This window comes from Arachis duranensis, chromosome 4 (assembly GCF_000817695.3).
Source record: "Arachis duranensis cultivar V14167 chromosome 4, aradu.V14167.gnm2.J7QH, whole genome shotgun sequence".
Classification (NCBI taxonomy): domain Eukaryota; kingdom Viridiplantae; phylum Streptophyta; class Magnoliopsida; order Fabales; family Fabaceae; genus Arachis; species Arachis duranensis.
Genome location: NC_029775.3, coordinates 85190533 through 85202058, shown reverse-complemented (window position 1 = coordinate 85202058; position 11526 = coordinate 85190533). Strand labels below are relative to the sequence as shown.

Below are 11526 nucleotides of genomic sequence, written 5' to 3'. Positions count from 1 at the left end.
TAATTTTAGTTAAAATATTTCATCTTCATATAACATATTTTGGTTGTTAATTAGTAATATATATAATATAGTTATATTTTATTTTTAATTTTAATTTTAATTATAATTAAAAAATATCATGTTATATATTTTGATTATCAAATTTACAATTAGTAATTGATAATAATATATAAAATAGTAGAATGGGTATAGAAATAAGAGAAATAGAGTGGGTGAAGGAATGAAAGAGATAGAAGAAGAGAGGGGGAGAAGGAGATGACTTTTAGTTTTGGAAAAAAAATTATTTCTATTGTAACAAGAGAATGACATGTGACACATTTTAATTGTAAAATTAGTAATAGATATAATAGATTTTTGGTGCAGTGACAAACTCGCCTAAACTTTCATCACAAATAATTTCTAGGCAATGTAGCTAATATTGGACAGAACAATAACAGTGTGTCCCTTGCAGGTTTATTCTCCAAGCTGATCAATCTTGAGGTACTTGACATGAGCTGGAATAACTTCAGTGGGAAGAATGATATTGCAGCCTCTTTGTCTGGACTTTCATCCCTTAAGTCTCTGGATTTAGGAGTCAACCAAATGACTTTGCTGTCGATTCTTAGTAACGTCACATTTTACAGACAACGAATTTCTTTCCTGTTTCAATTTTTTTTTTTTAGTTGTCATTTATTTTTAGTTAGATTGACAATAATAAGATTTGATTAAGAACCCCTTCACCACTAGACGATTTCTAGTGGCTAGGCTTTCGTTATTATCTAATTATGTAACAATAATCAATGTATACATTTGTAGGTATATCCAAATTAAGCTCCTTGGAGATCCTTCGCTTATCAGGAAACTCCTTTAGTGACAACCACCTATGGTATCTAGGTATGTCACCTTCTAATGAATGAGATATTTAATACAAATCTTATGATCATCTTCACTGTTTGCTAATTATGTACAACCTAATAAAATTGCACAGAAAAAGAAGGATTTGAGTGGCCAATCAATCTACAATTCCTTGTATTAGGTTCTTGTGGTTTAAGTAACAATTTTATTTCCTTATTGAGTGGGCTTCAACATCTCAAATCCCTTGATTTAAGCTTCAACCAATTCGAAGGATCGTTGAATATAACTGGTCAGTTTTCATACGCTACAGTTATATTTTGTGTCAAGAAATATATGCTTTGTTTAGTGAAAGTATATTCAATTAAACCCTGTGTTTATGTCAAGCAGGAGTGTTGGGTTCAAGCAATTTGAAGATTTTAGATCTAAGTAATAACAACATCAATAGTCTTGTCCACCAAGGTATTTATGCAATTTGGTCTTGTCTTATAATTATGTTCCATATTATGCATCCACATACATAGTTATGACCACCTGCATAATCATACCAAAATAAGTTTTCTTTATCATCCTGTGCCTACTTAAAAGTTAGAAGTTGGAGTTTTAATTAACCATCCTTGTATATTTTCAGGCTCAAGAATTTTAAATTTGGAAGTCCTTTCTTTAGATTCAAATAAGATAGATGGAAGCATGTTAAGGAAGTCACTCACTGCTTTCGAGTCTGTTAGGGAGCTTTCTCTGACCAATAATCAATTCAAAGAAATAGTTGTTGCTGCAGGTAATAACACCTACTATTAGTTTATCCTTTATAATTTCGTTCTCTTTATTGAAAATTAAGTTAATGTTACTCTCTTTTTGTTTTTCGTTTTGTAGATTTTCGTGATTTGAGTAACCTGGAACGCTTGTTTCTGAACGATTCTACCCTAGTAAATGAGTTTTTCAAAAGCATCGGAGTGTTGACGTCTCTAAGAGTTTTGTCTATAATTGGGTGTGGAATCAAGGGCACCCTCCCTGATGCTGGTAAAATTTTTATCTGTCTATTTTGTGTTTCTGAAGTGCTAAATGAATTTGTCAGATTTAAATTGAGCTCTAAACACATGGTTGCAACCAAAGTACATTTAAATTGAACATTAAACAAATGTATCTGTCCAGAATTATTTTAGTCCTTCTTCGTATTAGGCTTAGAGAAATAGTCCAGAACAATATCGATAATAATAAATATTCTTACATAAATCACATGGTTTACAACTACTGTTTCATAGACTCGTTGTTTTTATCTAATTTTAGCTTATTCTAATGTACTTATATAGTACTTCTATTATCTGTATTTTTAACATGGCAGTGCCATCCAAATTAAATTTCATAGGTTTCTTTGAGCTTAGGAGGATGGAGGAGCTAGATCTGAGTTACAATGAAATGCAGGGCCCACTTCCGCCATCATTTGCGAATATGTCATCTCTCAGGAGGTTGGACCTTTCTTATAATCACTTCACAGGCAATTTTGGTTCAAACCTTGCAAGCTTTACATCACTTGAATATCTTAACTTTGAAAGAAACCAATTTGAGTTTCCTATTTCATTCACACCATTTGCCAATTATTCAAACCTCAAGTTCATATATGGGGATGGGAACAAAGCCATTTTAGACTCACACACTACTTTGAATAGTTTCCTTCCAAAATTTCAATTGCAAGTGCTAAGTTTGTCTTCCAAGACTGAAGCCAAATCTCTTCCCTTTCCAAATTTTCTTCTTTACCAATACAACTTAACTTATTTGGATTTGAGTGGTACTAGATTGGGAGGAGAGTTTCCGAATTGGTTGTTGGAAAACAACACAAAACTGACGGACCTTTTTCTTGGAAGTTGTTCCTTCACAGGTAGTTTCAAGCTACCATCTAGTCCTCTTGTTAGCTTGATAAAGATTGATGTATCTGACAATGCGATAACAGGACAAATCCCAAGCAACAACATAAGTTCAATCTTTCCGAACTTAACATTTCTAAACATGTCTATGAATGATATTCATGGTTCAATTCCTCATGAAATTGGACAAATGAGCTCGCTGGTTACGTTGGATCTCTCTGATAATTACTTGTCTGGAGAATTACTTAAAAATGTATCCGCTGCTAGTTCGATGCTCAGCCTCTTGAAACTTTCGAACAACCACCTTGGTGGAGCCGTGTTCCCAACTTTGTCAAGGCTCAGGCAATTGGTGAATTTGTATTTGGATGGAAATAGCTTTAGGGGTAGCATATCTTTTAACATATCAATCTCATTGGAAGTAATTGATATAAGCAACAATCACTTTGTGGGAGAGCTTCCAAGCAGAGGGATAGAAAAACTGTTAAGTTTGAAGGCACTTTCAATGTCCAATAATCATTTTGAAGGATCAATACCACCAGAAATTGCACAACTCATTTCTCTAACATATTTAGATCTCTCACAAAACAACTTCACAGGTTCTGTTCCATCATTTGTTGAATCTCCTGTGTCTCTGAGCTTTATTCACTTAAGTAGCAACAAGTTAAGTGAATTGCCAAAACGAATGTTCAAGGAAGGTTCTTCCATATTGATGCTTGACCTTAGTTACAACCAAATAACTAAAAGCATTGGAGATTTGATACAAGACCTTACAAGCTCACAGTTGAGCATTCTTCTTCTCAATGATAACCATTTTGGTGGACAAATACCAAAGCAGATATGCCACTTGATGGATTTAAGCATATTAGACCTTTCTCATAACAACTTTTTTGGTTCAATACCTAGTTGCTTAGGCAAAATGCCTTTTCAGAATCAAGACCCTGAGCACTTGCTGAATATATTGAACGGTATCTTTCCGAGTAGGGGCGTGTTCGTGTTGCCATTTGTGCAAGAGAGAGCAAACTTCACTACCAAGAAAAGATCCTACATTTATACGGGAATAGTCCTTGCTTATATGTCTGGAATCGACTTGTCCGATAACAGATTAAACGGGACAATTCCATCTGAGCTAGGGAACTTGACAACAATTAGAGCATTGAATTTGTCCCACAATGACTTGAGAGGGAAAATTCCAACTACATTCTCTAGCTTAGCACAAATTGAAAGTTTGGATCTTTCTTTCAATAATTTAGGTGGTAATATCCCTCCTCAACTAACTGAACTAAGCTCCCTTGCTGTGTTCAGTGTAGCACACAACAACTTATCAGGTTCAACACCTGAAATGAAAGGTCAGTTTTCAACATTTGATGATAGCAGCTACGAGGGTAATCCTTTCCTTTGTGGACCTCCACTGCCAAGAAGTTGCAATCCTAATGCAAAACCATATGAAAAGTTACCAAATGGAACTGACACTGATGGGGACAATGGTAATTGGCTGGACATGCTTGATTTCTGGGTGAGTTTTTCTATTGCTTACACAACAATATTGTTGGTAATTGTAACAGTTTTATGCATCAATCCTTATTGGAGGAGAGTATGGTTTTACTACATTGAATTTGTCAGCATCAATGGTTACTACTTCATTGAAGATAATTTTCGAGGCCTTTTGCGTGCCGGAAATATGTAACGAGATACCCTGTATTTTTAGAGTATCTGTCTCAAATCTCAAGTGTGTTTCAATAAATATGATGATGAAAATAAAGTTTTTCTTGTTTATATGTTGTTTTCTTTTCTCTTTCGTCTTAGAAAGCAAAATAAAAATATGAAGGGAGTACTAAATATCATATGAAAATAAAGTTTTTCTTATTTATATGCTGTTTTCTTTTAGGATTTTTTTTACGTGTATAATAAACAAAAGTTGGATTTAATTATAAAAAGTAAATACCTTTAATTTTTTCATTAATTTTGAAAGAGGCTAAAACGACTTTTTAGGAATAAAATTCTCTAGTTGTGTTAGAAACTAGTTATAACAATAGTAAATATTTTATATTTTTAATGTATTTAATATATTAAAATTATTATAAATTTAAAATTTTAATTAAAACCTTTGGTTTAATTTTTTTTTAATCAAAAATAGAAATACTCAAATCCACGACCTCTTAGATGAGTATGAGGGCATCGGATTCGATAGTCCCAAAACGTTTGGACCATTAAATGGTCCCATAATAAAACATGTTTTTAAAATTTTTTTAACAACTGCTACATAGTCCTTTAACTAATTTTAATTACAAATTAACCCCGTATATTTTATTTAATTATAAAAACTATTTTTTATTTTATAAATTATTATTTTATCAATCATCTATTATGTTTATTAACAATCAAAAACAAAAACAATAACGAATTATATCTTCCATTGATTGTAATAAAGCTTTTGGCCATTTCAATGGATTAAAAGTTTATATTTGATCCGTGACGCTCGTCCCGGGCTGCGAAATCGTGTCTCCTCGAAAACCAATTGATTGAATTATAACTCAATTGATTGGATTACAGTGTATCACAAAACAATCGATTGAAAATTGGAAGGCAACATGGTTTTCGCATAAATCAATCGATTGGTCATATGACCCAATGATTGAACGACGAATAAAAAGTGGATTTTTGTAATTCAATCGATTGTTTAAATTGAATGCTTGAAAACAACTTGAGGTCTCACAATTCAATCGACTGTTTTTGTTACTCAATCGATTGTTTTTGTTACTCAATCGATTGAATTCACCAAAACAATATGGATTGACCAAATTCAATCGATTGGTTGTGTACGTGAATTCCAATTCAATCGATTGAATTGTGTACTACGCCGTTTTAAATTCCGTTTTAAACTTTCTTTTCGTTAAAAAAAATTATTATCTTATTATTCATCTATCTTATCTTTAAAATTCTATCTTCAATTTATAAGGTTTTATTTTGATTTAGATACTCTAATATTATCTTTTCCTTAATATTAACATTATAAATTGATGAATAATCTATCACCAATTATTCAATCCCACCATTGAAATGGTGTATCAATCTCTTTGATTATAAAAAATTTCATTGATTTATGCGAAAACCATGCTGCCTTGCACGATTGTTTTGTGATACACTGTAATCCAATCGATTGAGTTATAATTCAATAGATTGTTTTGATAATCCAATCGATTGGTTTTCAAGGAAACACGATTTCGCAGCTCGGACGAACGCTACGGATCAAATATAAACTTTTAATCCATTGGAATGGCCAAAAGCTTTATTACGATCAATGGAAGATATAATTCATTATTGTTTTTATTTTTTATTGTTAATAAACATAATAGATGATTGATAAAATAATAATTTACAAAATAAAAAACAATTTTTATAATTAAATAAAATATATGAGGTTAATTTGTAATTAAAATTAGTTAAAGGATTATATAGCAGTTGTTAAAAAAACTTTAAAAATATATTTTGTTATGAGACCATTTAATGATCCAAATATTTTGAGACCATCAAATCCTTTGCCGAATATGAAAAGATTTTGTCCTTTAAGCTATAACTTATTGGCTGTTTAATTATTTTCTTAACAATAGCAAGGGAAGTAATTATAAATTTATAATTTTAATTAAAACGGTTGGTTTATTACTTTGTTAACAATAGCAACGAAAGTAATTTCTACTCATATGGCTTATACTATTAAAGGTTAATTACTCGTTCGATATAATTTTATCAAATTTTTAATTAAATTTTGATATATTTTTTGGATAATTCAAAAATATATTTAAATAATTTTGTCATTGATAAAAATATATTCAAATTTTATTATTAACAAAAATACTCTCAAATAATTTAAAAATAGAATTAATATTTAATTTGGTCTCTGAATTTATATGCGAGTCTCAATTTAGTTTCTGAAATTTTAATTACCTCTATTTAGTCCCCAAATTTTCTAAACGTGCCTCACATTAGTTCCTAAAATGATTTTTAGTTAAAAAACGTTAATAGAGCACTAAAGGATAATCAAATGCCACACTGCAACATGCAAAATGATTTAGTTTTGGTTTTGACATTCAAATAGCTCAAAAATAATGATGTCACATCACTTGTTTTATTAGGTAAAATTTTAATAAACACTACTTATGATGTTGTTTTTTGGTTATTTGAGTGTGAAAACCAAAACAGAATCATTTTACAGAGTCTAGTGTGGCATCCGTTTGTCCATGACAGCGTTCTATTAATGTGTATACATTGCAAATTGTTTCAAGGACTAACATGAGTCATGTCCCCAAAGTTTAGGGACTAAATAAAAACAATTAAAATTTTAGGGACTAAATTGAGGCTCGTATGTAAATTCATGGACCAAATTAAGTATTCTCTCTTAAAAATGTGATAAAAATACCCAACATTAAATATGTATTCTCAAAAATGTTTTAGAGATTAAATTTTAATACGATTTTTTGCAAACATGATTAGAAAAATGGATATTTTTAATTTATCCTTAAAATTTAGTGATTTTTCGCTAAGTGTATGTATAGAGAAATAAAAAATATTTGTGATTTTTTTGTCAACAACGAATAATACTTTTAAAAAATAAAATAAAAATATAGAGATCAAATTTTTATCTCTTTTTTTGTGTATTTTTTAAGTAGTTATCTAAATATTCTACAAAATTTTGGATCAAATACACAAGTAGTTTATCAAATACAAAAGTTGTTTGCCCGTTATAAAAAAATAACATTCTTTTTGGACATTTTTATCGCATTTTTAAATTATTTAAAAATATTTTTGTTAATAATAAAACTTGAGTGCATTTTTGTCGGCGACAAAATTATTCGGGTGCTTTGATAATTTACCCTTTATTTTTAATTAAAATTTTATATTATATCAAATTTTATAATTAAATTTTTATCATAACAAAAATATTAAAATTAACAGAATATTTTATTAAATAAATGAGTATACTTATCATTTGACTAAATATTTTATATTGGTTAAGGATAGACTCTTATAATTCTAATATTTTTATCATACAGTAAAAATTTAATTACAAAATTTTAATATTGTATAAAAATTTAATTAAAAAATAAAAAATAAAGAGTTAATTAAAAATTCGATAAGATTCCAATGTCAAAGAATAATTAAACCTATTATTAACTGCATTTTTGTGTGAAAGTCCGAAATACCAAGGTTATTAGGATAATATTAATGTGGAACCGTTCAATTCACCACCAACAAATTCCCTTCGTAATACGTGACCGTTTACGCTTCTCAAAGCACACAAAAAGACTTTACAATTTCCAAATATTAGTGTCTATTATTAACATCTATTTATACAACCTTATAGTATCCAAACTGAAAGTAGATACTCGTTACAGTATTCAAATATTTTGCCATCATGTCTTCTAGCTCTACTAAAGCAGGGAATCAAGTTCGCTTGAAACTCTTGATACACAAAGAGAAAAACATTGTCCTTTTCACTGAGGCTGGGAAGGACTTTGTGGACGCTCTCTTTAGCTTCTTAACGTTGCTATTAGGTGCCATTGTAAAACTTGCGGGGGAGGAATCAAGTATTCCGGCAGTTAGAGTTGGATGTTTGACCACACTCTATGAAAGTGTTGCAAAGCTCTACACAGAGTGTTTGAGGAACGAGATCTGTAAGGAGATGCTACTTGATAAAATTGTGAAAGAATAAGAAAAGAAAAGAATGTGAATTTTTATTGATTGTTGATTGATTGAATTGAACTGTAGTGTTGTAAACTATGAGGGTACAACTAAATATATATAGATCATTGTCCTATGAAAGATAAAAGTGAAGATAAGATAAAAAGAGAAGATAACATAAAGATAAGATAAGATAAAATAATAAAGATTAAAATTAGAACGAATTTATGTATTCTATTGGGCTGAATTTGTGGGCCACAAGACTTCTTTATTGTTGTCATGGGCTAATATAAAAGAGTAGTTTAATACTACTGCATCCGAAAAACATGCCACTGGAGCTGTATCGACGGAAGCTAAAACTGAACGTCAACGGTTCAAAAACCTTTAAGTACTTCACGCCGTCGTGTCCAGGATGTAGTTGTTTGAGTGCTTTCAAGAATGAAAAATGCTATTGCGGGTCTCCAACTTTCGTTGAGAAGAACTTAACAAGTTTTGGTGGGGAATTTGATAATGGATATGTCAAGGAAATTGATTTCATCATTTGTAATGATCTTTATGTGATGCCTAATGCCATTGAAAATACTCTAGTGCTTCTTCAGAATCATGGAGTTCAAAACATCAATGCTATTTTGGAACAAACTGTGATTGTTAGTAAGAATGAGGTAATTTAATTCTTCTTCTCAGAATCATGGAGTTCAAAACATCAATGCTATTTTGGAACAAACTGTGATTGTTAGTAAGAATGAGGTAATTTAATTCTTCTTCTCATATTGGTTTTATTGATTTTAATATATCTTAATTCTGGATGAATTGTTTTGAGTATAGTTACTGGATCTTCAAGTGTTCTCTGTCGTCGAAGACCCCTTTAACGGATGTTTTCTTACTAAAGAAACGGGCCCTTCCTGATTTTCATCAGTGGTACCCGGCCTTGCCCGAGTTAGACATTGGGAAGTTACCTAATGATTCCGCTATGAATATGGATTTAAAGGTAATAGTAAGTAAATCAAGTAAGAAGATTGTGATTGTTCAGGGAGAAGAAGATTTTGCAAACTTCATCTTAAGTTTTCTCACTTACCCTCTAGTAGGGTTGTTGAATATTCTGCGTCGATCTCCTTCTTCTAGCTGCTTAGAGCAATTATATAAGAGCGTGCATCTTCTTTTGGGAGAAGACAAATACTTTACCTCTCATAAGCTCCAATACTACCTCGCTCATCCTCCTTGTTCACAGATGTTTTATTCAAAAGAGGGCATCTTCCGTCCAACATATTTGGCATCAACGTTTTATGATTCATTCTATTACAAGTTTAATGGACCTGAAGTGTCTACTTATCACAATATGAATATAACATTTGAAGGATTTGTGGAAGGGCCTCATAAGTTTATGGTAACTGATGATTTAGTTGTGAGTAAAATATTCTCTAGTTTGTGTTTATGGTATTTTAATGGAGCAGATGTTTCTGCAATCTTTGACTTGGAGCAAATGACTGTGCGTATAGGCTTGAAAGAAGTACGCTATGCTTGTGTTTGATTCTTTATTTTATTTTATTTTTAAGTTCAATTCTTAGTTTTTAGGATAATGCTCTTTACGAACTTTATAATGATTCTTACTTATCTGTGTGGTGCAGGGTTTCGGCATACTTCAAGCTTCGTTGTTCTCTCAGTCTGCTTTGACGAATGGCCTCCGACATCTCTTGCAAGCTAATATAAAGAAAGAGAAATAAAACTGTTATTTTTCTTTTTCTTTCTGTCACTACAAAAAAAGGCCTATGGTCACCGTAAAAAACCGTGACCATAGCTAATAAAAAGGATGACTATAGATCTATGGTCACGGTTTTGGACCTATGGTCACGATTTTTTACTGTGGTCTATTCTCTCGTGGCTATTGGTCTATAGTTACGGTTTTTTGAGCTATGGTCACGGTTTTTATGGTCACAGTTTTAATTTTCAAAATCTGGCACTTTAGGCCACTTTTTTTACCGAGACCATGGATTAACCTATGGTCACGGTAAAAAATCGTAACCATAGCCTTATCTGTGGTCACGGTTTTTACCGTGACCATAGCCTCTATAGTCACCCCTCCTTAAAACTGTGACCATAGATAAGGCTATGGTCACAGTTTTCACCGTGGCCATAGCCTCTATGGTCACCCTTCCTTAAAACCATGACTATAGCCTATCTTGAAAAAAAATATGAGAAAAGAGTGAAGAATTACCCTTTTCAATTCCTTCTTGCGAAGCTCCTTTCGATAAGAATCTTAAAAATTAATTGAAAAAAAAGTTACCTAAAATCAGAGGAGCAGAGACCACCCAGCAGTGAAGTAGGGAAGCAACAGCAACGACGGGAAAGAAGGGAAGCAACAAGCCTGGCGAGGAGGCAAAGAAGTAGCGACGACCCACAGCAAGGAGCGGAGCAACGACGACCCACGACCAGGAGCGAAGAAGCAGCCACAGCGCACACAATGAAGAGAGACTGAGTTGAGATACGCAGTGAATAGAGTGGGGGTTTCTGCCTTCGGCGATGGTGGGGGCTGGGAGGAAGAAAAGTGAGCTCGGAAGAAGAAGAAGAAGAAGAAGAACGAAATGGGCTAGGGTTATCTTCTTTTTTTTTTCTAAGTTATGAGGGAATGAGAATTTTGGAAAGGATGGGGAAACGACCATGTTTCGGGGAGGGATAATAAAAAAATGAAAAATAGAGATTTTGAGAGAGGGGAAACGTCGTCGTTTTGGGGACGAAATTAAAAAAAATTGTGATCATGTATAGACCACTTTAGGCCATTCACAATAACCGTGACTATAGACTCTTTTAGGTCATCTCCCAAAACCGTGACCATAGATACCTTTAGGTCACCTCTCAAAACCATGACCATAGACCCCTTTAGGCCACTGATGAGCGGATAATTTATACGCTTTTTGGCATTGTTTTTATATAGTTTTTAGTAAGTTTAAGCTACTTTTAGGGATGTTTTCACTAGTTTTTATGATAAATTCACATTTCTGGACTTTACTATGAGTTTGTGTGTTTTTCTGTGATTTCAGGTAAATTCTGACTGAAATTGAGGGATCTGAGCAAACCTCTGAAGAAGGCTGACAAAAGGACTGCTGATGCTGTTGGAATCTGACCTCCCTGCACTCGAAATAGATTTTCTGGAGCTACAGAA

General features: G+C 32.1%; 1 protein-coding gene across 1 annotated transcript in view; it reads left to right on the top strand.

Moving 5' to 3' along the window:
- The window catches only part of LOC107484434 (receptor like protein 21-like), a 5840-nt gene extending 1411 nt beyond the window's left edge, over positions 1-4429 (top strand). Inside the window, exons 3-9 of the mRNA XM_016105014.3 lie at positions 452-604; positions 796-873; positions 968-1123; positions 1222-1293; positions 1463-1609; positions 1705-1851; positions 2198-4429. Of these exons, the coding sequence (XP_015960500.2) occupies positions 452-604; positions 796-873; positions 968-1123; positions 1222-1293; positions 1463-1609; positions 1705-1851; positions 2198-4377 (2933 nt within the window). The 3' untranslated portion in view covers positions 4378-4429. The remainder of the gene's footprint in view (positions 1-451; positions 605-795; positions 874-967; positions 1124-1221; positions 1294-1462; positions 1610-1704; positions 1852-2197) is intronic.
- The last annotated feature ends 7097 nt before the right edge of the window (positions 4430-11526 follow it).